The sequence below is a fragment of the Mesoplodon mirus genome (genome assembly GCF_964341445.2).
Source record: "Mesoplodon mirus genome assembly, chromosome: 7".
NCBI classification, from domain to species: Eukaryota; Metazoa; Chordata; class Mammalia; order Artiodactyla; family Ziphiidae; genus Mesoplodon; species Mesoplodon mirus.
The window spans coordinates 15674626-15693972 of NC_138983.1; the positions used below are offsets into that span (position 1 = coordinate 15674626).

Consider the following 19347-nt stretch of genomic DNA (forward strand, 5'->3'; position numbering starts at 1 on the left):
AGGGCCTAAGAACAAGTACCGAGGACGCCAACATTTCATGAGACAAGGAGGGGTGGCCAGAGAGGAAGGAGAAAAACTGGAGAATGTGATATCAAAATAATAACAATAACAAGAGAAAAACTTTTGAAGAAGAAGGGAGTCACTGAGAAGTCAAGTAAGGTAAGACTGAAAAAACCCATAGGAATGAGACAGTGAAGGTTACCAGTGACCTTGGAGACCAACAGTGACCTTCAGTGGGCTGACGGGGCCTCTGGGAAAGTGTTGTAGAGTGGCTGGAAAGTGAGGAATGAGAACAGCATTGAGTATAGGCAGTTCTTTTGAGATGCATGACTGCAAAGGGGTGGAGAGGGCTAGGGCTGGGGCTGAGCAGGGGATAAGATGTCAAAGGAATATTGAGCACAGTTGAAAGCTGAATGGGAAGGAGCCAGCTGAAAGAGAAGGATGAAAGTTCAAGAGAGAGGGAGAGAGAGATTAAAAAAAAAAAAACAGTGTAAGGCTCCCACACGGGCAGATGGGGCACAAGGCTCGGATGGAAGGACTGGTCCTGGAGGGAGGGAGAGTGGGAGACACCTCCTGCAGCATCACAGAACAGGGACAAGCACAGCACCTGTCTGGAGAAGAAGGGCAGCTCGCTGTGTCTGTTAACAGGACACTAAGGGGCTTCTGTTCTCTTGGTTTCCTTTTTCTCTATGAAGGAAGTCAGAGGAGAGAGAGAAATTCTAAAATGTGGGCTTGAGGGAGGAGTTAGGGAAACAGTAGGATTTCTGGAGAGGACTGAGTTTAAGGTTGGAGATCCTGAATTTATCATGGAACCATCCACCCTGTCTAGGTGACTCTCTTGCGGCACAGGGTTATTTGATGCAGCATCATGGTTTAGCGGGGCTCATCCACCACTGGAGTTTCACCACGTGGCATCAGGGAAAGGATGGGGAGGCAAGGGAGGGTATTGTTGACATCATGGCCCATTTTCTCATTTGATCCAGCATCTAGTATGGTGCTTTGCACCTCTCGAAGTTTTTAATACGTGCTTGCCAAACAGACACACCTGTGGGTTGGAAGCTTCAGGGCTTGAAGCTTGAAATGAGCTGAGGAAAAATATTTGATCTTTATAGTAAATTGGACCTTTATCAAATATTCTGATATTATTGACCTTCCATGATCTAATCATATTTTGTGACAACATTGTGTAGACTTCTCAAATGTTGGCCCTTGTCATGCAGAAGGGAAATCCAATAGATTTGGATCCCATTTAAGAGAAGGAACAGCTACATCTAGGGATGATACTCACCAGCTTTGAGTCAGCCAAAGTGACAGCTGGGAAGAGAATATTAGAAAGAGCCCCCTAGTGGCTGTCCCTTCCTTGAAATCTCCTTGCTGCCGTCCCTTGAAATCTCCATGGAAGTCCCATGGTAAAGAATTAAAAAAAAAAAAAAGTATATATATAACTGAATCATGTTGCTTTACAGCAGAAATTAACACAACTTTGTAAATCAACTCTATTTCAATTAAAAAAAAAAAGAAAGTCACATGGAAGAACCAATCTTGTTTCCCAAACATTGCTGTGACTGTAGACATCCAATGACACTCCGGGATTGTTTTTTTGGAAAAAGAAAGAGACCCGAGAGGTAATAATGGAGGTACTTCTCCTTGATGTAGCTCTCTTGGATTCTTCCTTCTCCCTACACATCGCTCCACCCCTAAGCATTGTCAACTCTACTACCTGGGAGAAGTCTTCAGCATTGGAGGCCCTTCACAGCCTGGCCTCACCATTCCTTTGCAAATCCATCCCTCAGCCCCAACCTTTCTCTTCAGCTGGTTTGCCAGACTCACCACACCCTGAGCATGCTCCCCTTTGTACTCAGGCTGCTGCCTTTCTCTCCATTTGAGATACCTCTGCCTCTCCTCTCCATAGTTATCCTTGAATGTTGGGCTGAAGCTGCTTCTCCAGGAAGCCTTCTCTGATCTCACTGACTTTGAGGAACTCCTCTTTTGGTCTTCCGTAGCACAGAGTCCAGACCTTTGGCCTTTTAATTCTACCTTCTTTACTTATTTCCCTTTTGTAAAGTATGCGTCAGGAGGAGCAAATAGCTTTCATCTTGCATATCAATTCTTATTAATTGGTAGTGGCTTCCTGGATCCCTGAGCTGAACAGGCTGTGTCTGATCACAGCAGGAAAGAACACTTTGATCGATTTGTCATGTCTGCCATGGACAGAGGGTAGAAGAGTTGTAGCATCAGAGCCTCATATTTCCATTTATGGAATATCTCACCTCCACCATTGGATGGTAAACTTCCCAAGGGCAGAGAATTATTCCGTGGTACGTAGGGTAGTTGACTACATAGTTAGCAGGCAACAAGTGTGTGCTGATTTCTATTTAGGCAGAAATCTGAAGGTTGGTTAATTGGAGGGTTTTGGCTTAAAACCAAAATATAAGGAGAATCTAGTTAAACAATCACTGTCCTGTTTTGAAGCCTCGTTTTACAACTTGGCAGTTTTTTATACCACTGGGTTAGAAATTGATGTGCTTTCCAAATGTCTACACATGAGTGGAAGGAAGTCTTCAATTAGTGGTTTTCTGCACGTTTTTTTCTGAGCTGCATCACCTTTGATGGGTGCTATTCACATACTTGACGGGTTCTGCAGAATTCATCTCCTTTCTCTCCCACTCAGAAAAGCATATTAGGGGCTTCTCTGGTGGCGCAGTGGTTGAGAGTCCGCCTGCTGATGCAGGGGACACGGGTTCGTGCCTCGGTCCAGGAAGATCCCACATGCTGCGGAGCAGCTGGGCCGGTGAGCCATGGCCGCTGAGCCTGCGCTTCCGGAGCCTGTGCTCTGCAGCAGAAGAGGCCACAACAGTGAGAGGCCCGTGTACCACCAAAAAAAAAAAAAAAAAAAAGAAAGGAAAGTATATTAGAACACAAATGTGTGAAAGAGGTATTGTTATAAGAAAAACCCTGAATGTGCTCTAATCAATTTTTTAAATGAGTCAAAAACTATCAAATTTCAGTACTTCAGCCATCATATGTAGTATAGTGGCATAATAACAAGGTTGGAAATTGTTGCTTTTGTCAATGGTTTCATCAATTATCCAAGCATCATAGAATCAAGAAATCCTGTAACTATTCTGAAACAAGATCCTGAATTCAATGTCAAGAGGGTATATAACCATATTTTCCAACCTTTAATACCAAACTGCCTGTCTTACATTAAAAACATGGCTCCCATAAATCAGAAACTGAGAAAAAAAAATCTAAAGTATCCAAATGGACACTGTTGCTTAAGACCACGAGACCAATACCAAGTAAGCATGTGTGTTCCCATCTTATCCAAATTGATGATGATACAGGGCTGAGATCCCCCTCCTACACATGGACTCAGTTTAAAGAAAGACTTTTAAGTCTCTAGTGAACCAATACAGTGGAGGGGGCAGTGGAATTTTAAAAGTTAAAGGCTGGTTGAGGGACTTGGCTCGGAGATGAAACCCATTGTCAACAGCCGTGCTATGATAGCTGGAGATGGGAGGATAAGGATGGATAGATGGGGAGGGAAGGCTGGGTTTGTGCCCCAGTTTACTGACCAGGGGAGTTTTCTATGTCCCTTTAAAATAACCTAGTTTTGAAACAACGCTTCTGATGAGTGTTGATTAGGTTATAACATAGTTTTGACCTTGTTGTAGCTCAGGTCACAAGTGAAACACATTTTCTGCAAAAGGAATGTCAAACCCAGATTCAGAACTGAAAGCAGGAACAAAGCTGTTGCCCAAACACCCAGGCAGGTCATTACACAACAACCAGGTGGGGAGGGGCATGGGGTCATCAATCTAATGATGTGAGATGTGACAGTACATTAAATGCAATGATCTGGACGTTTCCATTTTTACCAGTTTATGGTTGGTATCCAGAGACATAGTCCACAGGGCACCCTGCTGCGAAATGTCATTTAGCAGCACTGGCTTCATGGTGGACTCGTGATCCAAGTCTAGAGCTCTCATACATTAGCTGTGGGATACTGGACAAGTTTCAATGTCTCTGAGTCTCAACTTCCTCCTCTGTAGAGAAAGGAATTAAGTTATTTTTATTTATTAACACTGGGGTATAGAAAAGAGAAAACAGTAGGCACTTATCTCTAGGGTTGTGTGAGGGTCAAATGCAGTAAAGTCTGTTGCTCTTTGCAGAGCCTCTGCTGCAGAGGAAGTGGTAGAGAGATGGTGGCCATATTGTCCTTTCAGGCTTTGTGATATAACTGATGGAGTCAATGCAGCACCACCTACAAGATCCTCTGGGTGGGACTTGCCATTGTGTGGTTTCCAGCCCTGTGGAATTCTTGTTTTTAAAATCTGCATTTGAATTCTGTGTCTTCCAGAAGAATGGGGATAATGGCAACACTCATTGCCCCTCCTTTTCTTGTAGAGCTTTAAGCTTTGGTGGTACCCGCTGTTCTCTGAACACACAGCAGACTTTCACGTGGCTGCCTTGACCCAGAAAGCCCTTCCCCCACTTCTGCACCTGTCAAACTGCTGCTCGGGCTTTGGGGCGAGGCTGGGGGGGGGGCAGCAACCAAAAGTCAGAGTCTCTGAATCGTTATGAAGTTCTCCTCCCATTATACACCCCACCCCACCCTGTCCTTTCCCTGGGCAAAGTTTGATGTGCTTCTACGCACTCTGTCTCGTGTTTCCACTGCTCTCTGTCATAGTGATTATTATTATACTAATCCCCCCACCGCCCACCCTCCTTCACCAGCCATCCACGTATTGATTCTATCAGTCATCATTGAGCTGTTTGTGGGGAGCTGAGAGGACGTGACAGAAGGAGGTCGTGCCTGTGAGCAGCTCACCACACAAGAGGACGTTTCTCCATCTACCCTGCCTGGCGTTCTAGGACCTCCCCCAAACCAGGGCGTTCCCACGTGAGCCTCAGGGACCACCTGTGTCACAGTCACCCCGGGGAGCTTCTTAGACACACAGATTCTTTAGGATCCACCTAAGACCTCTGAGTCAAGGCAGGGGAGGCACTTGGGAATCTGATTTTTACATTCTCCCAGGTGAAATTTCTACACATCAAAGTGTGGAACCAGCGCTTCAACTCTGTTCCTCTGACTAAAGGGCATGCAGGGGCAGAGTAAGGGGTAGTGGGGCCAGGCAGTGGCCCAAGAAACAGTTTAAGGGGCACAGAGCATGGGTGAACAGTGAAGGATGACTACAGATATGAGGAGGTGGGAAAGGGCTGGAAGCACCACAGAGCAGGTAAACAGAGGACTCTGGAGAGAGCCAGCCTGGGTTTGAACCTTGCCTCTACTACTCACTAGCTTGCTGTGCATCCTGACCTGTAAAATGGGATTGATCATAGCAGCACTTCCTGATAGGGTTATTATGAGGATTCAGGGAGCTCATATTGGAACAGTACAGGGCACAGGTGGGCAGAACCACAAGATGGAAGAGGCTGGGAGGACTCTGAGTTTGGAGAACAGCCAGCAGACCCTTTAAGACTGAGAGAAATCAGCTTTTATTGTGTTCAGCCACTGAGGTTGGGGGTTGTTTGTTACATAGCAGGTGGTCTTCCCTGACTAATACAAGGTCATGAACAAGTGTCCTGCTAGCCAAGAAGGTTCAATCAGTTGTAGGTGCCTGCAAGGATGCTCCACAGAGGGAATGGGCAGAGAGGATCAAGGCTTTGGGTTGTTAAGAGCTTCTATAGCCGCACCTCAAATTCTCTTTAGAGGAGTTATCTATACAGTTGGAATGAAAATTTGGACAGATGGTTGTTCACACAGACTCTAGAAGTTCATCCTTCCCTGGAAGCAAAATGACTGTTTTTCTCAGTTAACTTCTAGCTTGATTTATTGCATGTTGTCCAACATAGGAAGAAAGAGCCCTGCTTCTCCACTAGGGCACGCATGTGTGTGTGTGTGTGTATGTATGTGTGTGTGTGTGTGTGTGTGTGTGTGTGTTGGGGAGCAGAGGGAATGTGGTACTAGCCAGTGTCCTGCGAAATAGCCCAAGTCACAAAATAAATAAGCGAAACTTTTCTGTCCTGATGGTAATTTAAAACATTTTAATACTAAAACAATCATATGGAGTCAAATACAAAAAGTCACATGAACTTTAAGATAGAACTGGAGATTTCATGAAAGAATCCCAACTACTCCAGAAGACTTCCCATTCTCTGGAGTACGTGTTACCTTCGTCTCCCTCTGGTGCTGCTTTGGAAGGAAAGTTTGAGAAACACTGACCCAGAGACCAGTGGATCCTAACTACAGGTCCACAGACAGGTTCTGGGCTGGCCATGTGTAGGAATCACTTGGGACACTCACTCAACATTCAGATTCTTATGCCCACCCCAGAAAACCTAATTCAGCAGGTGGGCAAGAGGCATGTGTTTGTGTGTGTGTGTGTATGTATCTCTATCTAAATTTTATTGAGGTACTGTTGTCATGTAGTGAAATGCACACATCCCAAGTCACTAGTTTGATCAATTTTGACAAAGCTATCCTCTAGGATCTAACCCACACTTCTACCATGCCTCTTACCACTCAGTTCTCCCCAGTAGCAATCAGAACCACTGTTCTGATTTCTATCATCATTCATTAGTTTCCCCTGTCCTAAAACTTCATCTACATCAGTGTTTCTCAATCATGGCACTATTTACGTTGGGGTGAGATAATTCTTTGTTGTGGGGAGCGGTCCTGTGCATTGTAGGATGATGGCTAGCAGCATTCTGGCCTCTACCCGATAGCAGCCTCCACCTCCAGCTGTGACAACCAAGAATGTCTCCAGACATTGCAAATGTCCCCTGAGTTGAGAACCACTGATATAAATGGAATCACACAGTATAGATGCTTATGTATTATGCCTTCTTTTGTTTACCATGTTTTTGCAATTTTTCCCTGTTGTTGAGTATATTCACAATTCCTTTCTTTACTGTTAAGGAGTTTACCATTGTAAGAATATGCCACAATGTACCTACCCATTCTCCTGTTGATGGACACTTGGGCTGCTTTCTGTTTTTGGCTAGTATGACTGAAGTTACTAACAGTATTCATGTATAAGTCTTTTTGTCAACATGTATTTTAATCTTCTTTGGAAAAGTACCTAGTAGTGGAATTGTTGGGTCATAGGGTAGATATATGTTTAACATTTAAGAAACTACCGGTTGTTATTTACAGTGGCTAAGACATGGAAGCAACCTAAATGTCCCTCAACAGATGAATGGATAAAGAAGGTGTGGTGCATATATACAATGGAATACTACTCAGCCATAAAAAAGAATGAAATCATGCCATTTGCAGCAACATGGATGGACCTAGAGATTATCATACTAAGTGAAGTCAGAAAGAGAAAGACAAATACCATATGATATCACTTATATGTGGAATCTAAAATATGATACAAATGAACTTTTTTACAAAACAGAAACAGACTCACAGACATTGAAAACAAATTTATGGTTACCAAAGGGGAAAGGGGGTTGGGGGAGAGATAAATTAGGAGTTGGGAATTAGCAGATACAAACTACTATATATAAAATAGATAAACAACACGGTTCTACTGTATAGCAGAGGGAACTATATTCAATATCCTATAATAAATCATAATGGTAAAAATATGAAAAAGAATATATATATTCTTTTGTGCTAAAAAATATGAAAAAGAATATAGATACTGGCCCCAATGCATAAATCAAAAACTTTACATAGACTCCAGGGTCAAATAAATATTTCCAACATTCGCCAAGGGCTTGCCATGCCAGCCTGTGTGCTAAGAGCTTACACCCAGTTGTCTTTTCTACTCCTCAATCCAACCTCAGGAGATAGGTACTATTATTAACACTCCCTTTTATAGATGAAGAAACCAGGGGCACAGAGAGGTTAATTAATCAGACCCAAGATCACACAGCAAGTAGCTGGCAGAGCCTGGACTCCAACCAAGCTGTCTTGTTTTAGAGCATGAACTCTGACCACAAGGCTGTATTTCAAACTCTTGTACGCATGTTAGTATGCATAATTACCAGTATCAGAGCCCAGAGTGACAGAGGCTGTCCTCTGTCACTGGCTGACAGGTCCCTGTCCTCTGACCCAGCTCCCCTCTGAGGGAGACTTTGCTGTGTTGAGCCTCAGACCTCAGCCACAATGGCCTGTGTTTGGCCTCATCTGAAAGCTCTATGTTCAACTCTCTCTTACTCTGCCATCTCTTTTTTTAAAGTTCAAGTATAAAGGGCAAAGCCATCCGTTTCCATTTCCAGTTGGGACTGTTTCCCCCACCCGTAACTTCTGGATGCTGTGATGCTTTAATATGGATGCCCCAGAGTGAAAACCCGAATTAATAAACAGTCTTTAGGTGAAAAAATTAATCATGTCACAAAAGGGGTCACCTAACATCTCTAGTAAGGTTAAACATTTGTTTACAGATCATTAACTACATAATTAATTTCCTTTTTATCAACATAAGCCCCATAAAAAAGGACAGCATCTGTTACATTCACTTCGGTGTTCCTAACACTTAGCGTAGGACCTGGCCTGTCGTAGGGCATCAATAAATACTTGTTTATTAAATGAAGGTTTGTCCATCCCCACCCATACCATCTGTCTTAGCCTGGATGACAGGAAAGCTGAGCCTGCCAGAGGCCTCCGGGCTTTTCTTCATCAGCAAGTGCCATCCAGGGATGCAGGAGGGAGGAGAGGAGGGAGGGGGCACGCACAGGGAGCGTTACTGAGCCGGCCACCAGCTGGTGTCAAGGGCGACTGCTGGATCTCGAGGTGTCATCTTCTGAAATGTCACTGAACTGTTTGGGAGGATTAGCGAGGAAGAAGGGAGGAGCCCACAGTGGTCGAATTCCCCCCACGGAGTTTTAACTCTTGATATATCCGGGTTGCCCTTGGGTGGACCCAGAGTGTCCCTAGGTGTCTCACACCTCAGCAGCCACAGAGAAGCCCAGGGCAGGTGCAAGAGGAGTGTGGCACGGGTGTAACATAAGACACTTTGGGGCTGTGCCTATGTGAAGGTGGTCGGTGTCCACACAGAGCTGGCCACGTGGGGAGAAGCAAGTGGCTCATGGCCCCGGAGACAGGTGAGGAGGGAGAAACCAAGGATGCAAATCAGAAGGGGCTGATGCTCCAATGAGGGTGTCTCTCCCATCTCTGTACCTGCAATGCCAAGCACAGCTGGGCATTCCCTAATCGTTGAACACTTGCTTCCACTGGAAACCTTCCCTGATTCATCCTGCACCTCTATTTCCAGACCTTCTTTTCTGGGTTCAAGGGGCATTTAGAAAGAGAATCCCACTTTGAAATCTTACCCCTCCTACATTGGCGGTGTAAGGCTTGAACTCAGGTCCTCCCACGGGCTTTGCCCTGCTGAGCACCTCCTTCCTCCCAGGCATTCATCCGCTCCACCCATAATCCCTTCCCAGGCTCCCTCCCTCAAGTCCCAAACTTCTTTTCTGCTTCTTGGGCATTGAAGTTTAAGCTATTTAAGTGGAAACATAGATGCATTTGAAAGATGTGGTGGAACCAGGGTTTTGAAACTCAACAAATAAGATTGTACAAGGGAACGAGATAGGTAATCAGCGGCTGCTTTCACTACTTGGAGAGGCTCATGTAGTGGTCAGCAGACTCTGCTTCTCACCTGGTCAAGGGCTACAAATCATTCTCCACTAAAGGCAGCCATTGCCGTACAGGATCTTACCAAGGCAGGACAAGGATGAACAGTAAAAGAGGATGCCTTTGGCTGGATGCAGAGGGGCTCAGGGAGATGTTTGAGCCTAGGTAGAGTCTCTCTACACCAAGGTCATGATCTCCTGTGATGCTCGATAAAAAATGCATTGCATCAGTTCAGGATGCTTTTGGCTGCAACTCACAAAGACCCCAATCCAAACGGGCTTCAACAATAAGAACAACATTATTCATGTAACCAGAAGTACAAAGGTAGGACAGCTTTCAGGCTCAGTTGAGTCGGTGGTTTAATGACACTGTCATCAAAGACATAGCTTCCTTCTGCCTCTCTACTCTGTGGTCCACCTTGTTGGTTCTGTTCTAAGACTGGCTCACCTTGCTGTCGCGAGGCAGGGCCACATACCTCCTATTCAGCAGGGGAGAGAATCTCTTCTGGTGCCGTGCAAAGCAAGTCCTTTCATTCTGTCTGGGGTGGCTTCCCCAGGGCAGAAACAGTTCCCAAGATGATGCCAAGAACGAATAGAATCAGACCAAAGAGAATCCCCCTCCCCACCCTTGCCCCGGAGCTGGGGTGGGACCCAGAAAGCCCGGTGACCTGGAGGAAAGGTAGAGGGAGCAGGGAATGGATATTGACGGACACCCGAGAAAAGCCTAGCCCGTTGCAGGCTCCTGAGGTTCTCAGGGGGCACACAAAGTGAGACCCATTGTGTAGGGAGGAATTCGAACTCAGGCTCTGCAGAGGCTTGAGGTGACACAGACTGGACCTCACTCAAAACTGAGCCCAGTGATTATTTCCCTATTAAAAATGCAAAGTCAGGGGCTTCCCTGGTGGCGCAGTGGTTGAGAGTCCGCCTGCCGATGCAGGGGACACGGGTTCGTGCCCCGGTCCGGGAAGATCCCACATGCCGCGGAGCAGCTGGGCCCGTGAGCCATGGCCGCTGAGCCTGCGCGTCCGGAGCCTGTGCTCCGCAACGGGAGAGGCCGCAGCAGTGAGAGGCCCGCGTACCGCAAAAAAAAAAAAAAAAAAAAAAAGCAAAGTCAGCCAAATTTGATCTAACTGGGAATTAATCAACATAGCCCTTTTCTAAAATGATTGAACTGAGATGAAACCAAGTGTAAATGTAAAAGTGTTCCCTAGACCAGCCCAAGAGCCTCAGTTCTGGCCGCACCAAGTGACGGAACAGGGTGACTCTGAGAAGAGGATGTGGTCCAGTGGCCTGCGGGAAGCTGCGGGAAGCTGCCGCGCGGGAGGGAGTCTTAGCAGCCCGAAGCCTGTGATGCCGCAGTTGCCACTTAGAATCCAGCATCCAAAACAAACAAGGACTTGTTTTTTTGAAAAACAGCTGCAAGGCAGTGGAAATGACACAAATTGGAAGTGAAAAATATCTGGAGGCTTGATGATATGCTGCTCATCCACTGTATGACCTTGAACTTCCTCCATTCTCCGTTTCTTTATTGTGAAATAGTATAATTAGCATAACTCAGACGAAATATTAGAGGCAGGCACCAGTTTGTGGAGGACAAAAGGACATGGGGACATCGGCCACTGCTCTGCGTGTCTCCTCCCGGGGTCCAGCCTTCCTCCCCAGCCCTCCCTCCGCCTTCCAGACCCCCTCTCCTTCAAGGTCTAGCTCATGCCCTGGCTCCTCCCTGACCTCCAGGACTCCTCTGCCTGCCCCCTGCAGGTGTCCTCTGCTCTCTCCCACCTGTTATTTACACAGGCTGTCTGCCGCCTGCTTCTGTACGGCAGTTCCAAACTGTCAAATATACTCTTTTTTTTTGTTTTTTTGCGGTACGCGGGCCTCTCACTGCTGTGGCCTCTCCCATTGCGGAGCACAGGCTCCGGATGCACAGGCTCAGCGGCCATGGCTCACGGGCCCAGCCGCTCCGCGGCATATGGGATCCTCCTGGACCGGGGCACGAACCCGCATCCCCTGCATCGGCAGGCGGACTCTCAACCGCTGCGCCACCAGGGAAGCCCCAAATATACTCTTATTTACTCTCCTGTTTGTGATTGTCTCCCCAACTCACCTGTACCGGCAAATAAAGAGCAGCGTCTCCCACCTCTTTGTAGCTCGGCTTGTGGGAGTGAAGCAAGCCTTGAAATCACGTTGTCTCTTGAGTGATAACTCAGAGGTGAAATGACCTGCCAAAAGTTACTCAAGCTCAGACGGTTGGGTCAGTACTAGAAGCCAGGCCCCTGGTTGCCCAGTGACACCCTCAATGTGGTGGAGGTGCAAAGGGGGCCTGACTTTACAAATCATACAGCACCTCCCAGAGTGCCTAGTCGAAATGTGTAATAATGACAAGCATCTCTGAAGGGTGGGTGCTGCCTGGCAAAGGCTTGAAGGCAGAAGAAAGGTTGGGGGCCACTGGGGCAGTGGGCTTTGGGGCCAGGCTGGTCTAGGCTTGATCTTGTCACTGCCTGCACTGTCTGGTCCAGGGCAACCTTGGTCCATTGAAGTTGGAAGTGCTTTTTGAGCTCATGCGTGCCAGAGGCACTCAGCAGAGATCAAGATAGAGGTGTCCTAGCTTGGGCTGCATTATAGCCTACTGGGCAGTGTTTCCAAGCGGAGAATGAAAGGTTTTATCCTCTCTAAGCCCCTTAGGGAGTTCTGAAGGATACGTGAGGCAATGCAGGGGCTGCAGCTCTCAGGGTGCCCGCAGGAAGTGGGTGTTCAGGAGAGGCTGGCTCGTGCTTCTCACCCCTTTCGCACCTTCTCATGGACTCTCCGTCCATTGTCCAGTCAATGAGGATAGTTAGGAATGCTCCCGTCATCAAGTTCCAGCCTCCTTCAGGAACGGTTGGGGACAGAGTCTCAACCAGGGAAGCATGTCCAGGAGTTGTCCTGGGGCAGTGAAATGTACAGAGTGCAAACACACTAAACCTGAACTTTGAAACAGTGTAACCACCGCGCCCCTCCAGGACTGCACACTCTTCCCAGCCTCTCAGTCACTCCTGCCACTGGGTAGAGCAGCCTTGACGCCTGGCCAGCCCCTCCAACGGCCGCAGAGCGGGGAGGGGCAGGAGGACAGCATGGAGGGCAGGCAGCTCCTTGGGGGCTCTGCTGTGGGTTGTTACCTGCCTCAAACTGAGGGACGTTTTGTGGGCTGCCCACCCAGTGTGCCAGCAACTCAAGCTCTAGATCTGGTCGTCCACCCTCAATTTCCTGGGGGCAGGGCCGGTCCTCAGTATTGCTGCCTGTTAAATAACTTTGAATCCCTCAAGTAGGAGAAATCTCAGTCCCCAGTGGAGGCAAAGATAGGAGATTCCACTCCTGTATGAGGCAGCCTTGCTCACTTAAGACTTGACAAGCAGGGGGGTCTTTGTGTAAAGAAAAGGTGCGCTTTCCTCCAGGTGGACTCAGCCCTACCCCAGGGCACATAGCTGGGCAAGGGGTGCACAAATTGCATTTCAGCCCCCACTTGCTCCTCATCCAGACATCTTTGTGCAGTGTACAGAACACACAACTGAACATGGCAGCCCTAGGCACAAGTATGTATTGTGTGCTCCCTGTGAGCAGACACTGCAGGAGCAAGGCAAGACATAATCCCTGTGCTTATGGACCTCACATACTAGTGGGAGAGACTGACCACAAACAGGTCAGGCTATGGTGAAAACAATACAGGGGGAGAGAGATGCTGTAAAGCAAAGCGCTAGATGTGGTGATAAGGAGGGACAGGCTTGGAGGAGGGACTTAGTTTAGAGCTGGTGGAGGTAGGGGTGAGTGGTTTGCGGGGAGGAGTTGGGGGCCAGAAGCCAGACCCAGAAAGAGTTCTGCCTGTTTGAGAAGCAGGTTGCTCAGTGGCTGGAAAGGGGTTTGGGGGCAATGTCAGAAAGATGAGCAGGGCCAGGCTGGGCAAGCACTTATAGGTCGCTGCAAGGAGTTTGGATGTCTTGTAAATGTCTGTGGGACCACAGACATTTCTGAGCCATGGGGTGGAGAAGGGGAGGGGGAGGAGGAATAAGAGAGAAAGACTAGGAGGAGAGAAAACAAAGAGGCAGGTGGCACAGATGAGAGCAGTGGAGAGAAGGCCACCGTGACAGGCCTGGGGCACAGCTGTAGGCTGCACAGGGGATGGATGCATGGGGGATGGACGAACAGTGTTGACATCTCAGCAGGCCCTGGCATGATTCATGATGCTGGGGGTTCTGCTGCGCTTGGAGATGACATTTTGCCTTCCCAAGTCATGGTCCTCAGAGCGGAAAGGAACCACAGCCCTCCCCCTGCCTCCCCTGAAAGCTCAGGTCATCTACTGTCATTTCTGGGGGTGGGAACAGGCAAGAGATCCTCTCGTGGACTAATCAGAGTGATTTGTGTGTGCAGTTCAACGTCAAAAAGTCCATCGAGCCCGTTCAACCCCGAGCCCTCCTCAAGTTCCCAGATATCTACGGCCCCAGGCCGGCTGTGACGGCCCCCGAGGTCATCAACTACGCTGACTACACGCTGAGGACCACAGCGGAGCCCGCCGCACCTGCCAGCCCCCAGGCCCCGAATGACAGCCGCCTCAAGAGGCAGGTCACAGAGGAGCTGTTCGTCCTTCCTCAGAATGGTAGGGCTCTTGGCCCCTCACTCTTCCGTGGGCAGTACTCAGCGAGGGGTGAAAACATCTCTGTAGATGGCGGGCATGGCCAGCCCCAGTGTCCGCGGCATTGGACGCTGGGCAAGCAGTGGGCACAGCACCTTGGAATTACAGCCCTTTAGCCCTTTATTCCCTGCATGTTCCCACATTGCGTCTCCCCAAGGCCTCCAACTTTCCACTGGGAAATAGAGAGTCCCTTTCAAGACGTGGGCACCACTATAGAGAGGGGATAAAGAGCTGTGGTCAAACGACGGGCTTCAGAGTCATGGGTTTAATCTCTCCCCTTTTATATACCCATTGTGGGACCCTGGTCACGTTGCTAATCTTTTGGGGGCCTCAATTTCCTCGTATATAAAATGGGATCATACTATCACCTGCCCAGTAGGGTTGTTGTAAAGTGTAAAGATAATAATGCATAGAAAGTGTTTAACTCAGAGCCTGGCCCAAGGATGTAATCAAAACATCATCATTATTATTGTTTCTATTCTCCTCCTCATCAGCATCAACATCAAGAATATAACACCTTTCTGTGTACAGTGCTAGGCTGGACGCTGGGGCAGATATGGAGGCAGAGACAGTGCCTACACCAAGGGAGCATGCAGACTTTTATAAGGAGACAATAAATCCAGCCAGGAGAATGGATTGTTACATGGTTTGGGGTTTTGTTTTGTGTGGTTGGAGAGGGAGATGGTGCAAACAGAAGCAGCGTAACTGGCTCCTAAGGCATCTTCCAGCCTGGGTCCAGCACCACGCTGGCCAGTGAACAGGTGCCCCCCACCAACCCAGCCCAGAACCACAGTGATTATGCTGGCATTTCGTCAAGAACAAATACAGGTAGTGCTGGTGGGAGGAACGAATCCTGGTTGGCTTTTAGCCTTCAGGTTTGTCAGCTCACATTTTAAATTACAATAAACCCATTGAGGCCTTGGGAGCTTAAGCTTGGAGGGTGGGGAACAATTTGCATGAGGCCCCTTGGGAGTGGTAATCAGAATCAGAAGCAGAATCACAGGAGGGCTCCTCTTTCTTGGGAGCCCCAGACTTCTCAAGGCTGGGATGAAGCCAGGCTTGGACACTCTCCACCAAGGACAGCATCAGAGTACTTCAGAGTCTGAAACTTTGAAGAATTCAGAACACATCCATTTGTTTTCTCTTTCTGGTTCCTCATTCCTTTCCCCACCACAGAAGGCAACAACCAAGTTCTGATTCCGCTGAAATCTAAGAGCTGATTGGTTCAGCAAATACTGACCAGAGGCCAGGGTGTGCAGAGGGAGAGGATGCCAGATTAGACACTGTCCCCATGATGTGCTCAGCTCAGTCTACTCCCATCATCAATGATCCTCATCAGCCCCTTTTAGAGCTCAGGGTCCCGATTCTTTTTTTTTTTTTTTTTTTTAATTTTTATGGAAGTATAGTTGATTTACAATGTTGTGTTACTTCCTGCTGTACAGCACAGTAAATCAGTTATACATATACGGGGTCCTGATTTTTGAAGCTGAATCTGCTTCTGCATTTCCCAGGGGTGCTGGGTTTGGTTTGGTCTCGGTTTGGTTTTGATTTTGAAGGCTGAAGCAGTCTGAGACCCGAGAGCTCTGGGTGCCAGGCAAGCCCGCTCTGACACTGTCCATGTGCTGCCCTTGCAAGCCACCCGGGTCCTGGGTGGGTGTTTGTTTGGGTTTACACATTGCTGCTCACATCCTGGTCAACCCATTCCTTGCTTAGACGCACCAGGGAGATTCTTCACTACTTGCAGGAACCCAATAATGAACCATTTTGGAAATTAAATACTCCTTTATATTTCTGCCCTTTGGATTAGTCCTGAAAATCAAAAAAAAATTTAAATTCCAATTTGCTACAAGTGGAGTCTCCTCAGCTGCTAGATCCTTTCATTCTCATTATGCTTGACTAATGAGAATCTTCCAGATGTTTGGCTCCTGTCCAAGCGAGGGGCAGAGTGAGCAATATTTGTAGTTTTCAGAACTTCTGAATTAAATTCATTCATTCAGCAAGTATTTACTGAACATGCTCTAAAGTCAAATCCACTATCTCCAAGCTTGCCCTCCAGTATCTACTCCCGCCTGACTAATTCTCTGACATTTATTTCCAGCCAGGAACTCCTGGGGAGCAGGGATTGGACTCTGTGAGAGAGATGGAGCTGGAGATGGGCTGGGGAATGATTTGCTTAAAACAGGATGATCAGGACCACACAGTCTGTGACAGTTTCCTACTGAAAGCTCACCAGGGGCCAGGCCCTGGGTTAAATACTTTTCTCACGTTATTTCATTTAATGCTCACAGGAACTCCAGGAAGAAGGAACTGCTATCATTCCCATTGTAAAGATGAGGAAACTGAGGTTCAAAGAAGTCAAGTAACTTGTCCAGGGTCACATAACTATTATGTAACAGCTCATGTCTGACGCCAAAGCCCATGTCTTGCCCACTGGGCTGTGATGGTCCCTTGAAAGGTAATGCCCGGGACCACAGGTGGTTCCCTGGCGCAGCCACCATGATTTTGCACCTGGTTAGGCAGCTTTGGGTTTGGATTTGTGGCAGAGGTGGAAAAGGCATGATCTGGAAAACAGGACCCCAGCGTGGGTGGGAGTAATGGCTTTACCTTCTTAACAGGTGTGGTGGAGGATGTCTGTGTCATGGAGACTTGGAACCCAGAGAAGGCTGCCAGATGGAACCAAGCTCCCAAACTTCACTACTGTCTGGACTACGACAAGCAAAAGGCTGAACTATTTGTGACTCACCTGGAAGGTATGTTCTTAGCTGACTTTCACGGCCTTCTGTGTGCTTGTCTCCCCAGAGCATCTGTGGCTGGAGGTAGCACTGGGTACTAGATTAGCACTCTGTAACAAACAAGACCCTGACGTGTGTGATGCTCAGACACACAGGGGTTTTTCCTCTCTCTCATATACCAGTCCAAAGTGGAGATGCCTGGTTGGTGGACATCTTTCCTCCAAATAGTGATTCAGGGACCAGGCTTCTTCCACTGAGGCCTCCTTGTCATGTGTATCTAGCAGGTGGAAGGATGGGGAGAACAGGGAGAGGGCACAACTGTTCCTTAAAAGCTGTATCCTACGTAAGGGATGCATCACGCCTGCTCACTTCCCATTGGCTGGAACTTGGTCACATGACCACTGACTGCAAAGGACGCTGGGAAATGTGGCTTAGCAGGTGCCCAGTTAAAAGAAGGAATGGGTTTTGGTGAACAGCTAGTCGTCTCTGCCATAGATGCCTTTGACATTGGACAGGGCCTGTGCTAGACACACAGGATATTCTGAATGGTCAGCAAAGATTTTGTAGTCCTAGAACCAGGTAGTCTTTCCTACAGGGTCAGGATGTCCCTGGTCTCCCTACCCTGACAATCCACTTTACCATCAGCAAACAAAGCTAAGACTTTGCAAAGGAATTGGGGCTAAAAATGCACTACTCTGTGGTTCCTGGAAACTAGAAGCTGGGGACAGGATAAATTGGACTTTTGTACTTAATTTTATTTTTTTGAGGGAGTGTTTTTCATCTTTACTTCTTTTAAGATTTTTTTTAGTGTTTCATACACTTTCTTATATTTGGGCTTCACAGTAGTCCCATTTTACAGTTCAGAAACTGAAGTCTAGGAACATCAGGTGACTTGTCTAAGATCACTCCAACTAACTGGTGCCAGAGCCGGGACGAAGCCCAGTTCCCTTGAAGCTCAGTGCAGGGCTCTTTCTATTAGGACACATGGCCTCAGTTCTTCATCTTCTCTGCCTGGGTAACGCCAGCTACCACTTCTCAAATTATCATTGAGGAACCAGTCATAAAAGCTCCACAGGTGCAAATTTCCACACGGGGAAGCCTTAAAAACACCAAAGTTCAGAATGCAAAACAGCAGTCATGAGGTAGCGGCCAAGCGATTTATATCACAGGTAGTTGTGTGGTAAACATTTAATGTAGAGAGCAAACGAATTATGGAATCAGCAGCAAGACTAATGAAAATCCCTGGCGCCTTGGGGAAATCTCAGAGTCATGAGGAGGATCTCCGATTTCTAAATGTCTTACTGAAAGGCGATTCCAGGAAGCCAGTGTCGTCAGCCCTGGGGGGGGTCTTTCAGACACCCAAGGTCATGACGACTAAGCCGGATTCTGCAGCTCACAGCAGGGCCCTACTTCTCCCTTCCCCTGGTCCTCAACAAGCCCTACATCTGGCTGCTTTCTCCCCGGCTACAGCTGTGACCAGTGACCATGATGGAGGCTGTGACTGCTATATCCAGGGCAGCGTGGCCAACACGATGGGCTCCGTGGAGGCCCAGACGGCCCTGAAGAAGCGGCAGCTGCACACCACGTGGGAGGAAGGCCTTGTGCTCCCCCTGGCGGAGGGGGAGCTCCCCACGGCGACCCTGACACTGACCCTGAGGACCTGCGACCGCTTCTCTCGCCACAGTGTGGCTGGGGAGCTGCGCCTGGGCCTGGACGGGGTGTCGGTGCCTCTAGGGGCCGCCCAGTGGGGCGAGCTGAAGACTTCAGTTAAGGTAGGGTTGCCTCTCCCCGGGAAAGGTAAAACCTGTTAGTGGCGCATGGGATGCAGGACTGGGCCAGTGCTCATGGAACAAACTTCGGAGAACTTCCCAGGCTAGGGGAGGGGGTCTGGAGAGGGAGGTGGGATATCAAAGTAAGGTGGAGTCTTGAATAGGGTGGAGGGCTGGAGCAGACTGATAGCTCAGGACTGGGGATTCCTGGTGTCTAGTTTTGCTTCTAGCTTGCCATGCACACACCCACCCCTGGCCTCGCCATCATGGAAAACATAGCATTGTGAGTGAATTGGCTCTGGTGCTAGCAATATTATCCCCATTTAAAACCATTCATACTCCCCATGCACCTAGTGTGGGCCAGGCAGTGCAGGGGAGAGGAGCGCCGGGCAGAGCCCCTCTACTCGTAGAAAGTACAGGCCAGAGGGAGAAGTTGGAACAGATGATGACGACAGTGATGATGGCTATGATGATGATGATATCTGACATAAGACATCTAAGAGGGGCCTAACTGAAGCGCTCTGATGGGGAGTTCTAGAAGGCCTGGTGTGCGGTGGTGCTTGTGCTGGGCTTTGAAGGAGTGACCAGG

General features: G+C 48.2%; 1 protein-coding gene across 1 annotated transcript in view; it reads left to right on the forward strand.

Moving 5' to 3' along the window:
• Positions 1 to 19347, forward strand: part of SYT13 (synaptotagmin 13) — a gene marked incomplete at both ends in the record, with an annotated part of 36685 nt that overhangs the window by 11425 nt on the left and 5913 nt on the right. Inside the window, 3 exons of the mRNA XM_082628828.1 lie at positions 13996 to 14221; positions 16873 to 17007; positions 18460 to 18761. Of these exons, the coding sequence (XP_082484954.1) occupies positions 13996 to 14221; positions 16873 to 17007; positions 18460 to 18761 (663 nt within the window). The remainder of the gene's footprint in view (positions 1 to 13995; positions 14222 to 16872; positions 17008 to 18459; positions 18762 to 19347) is intronic.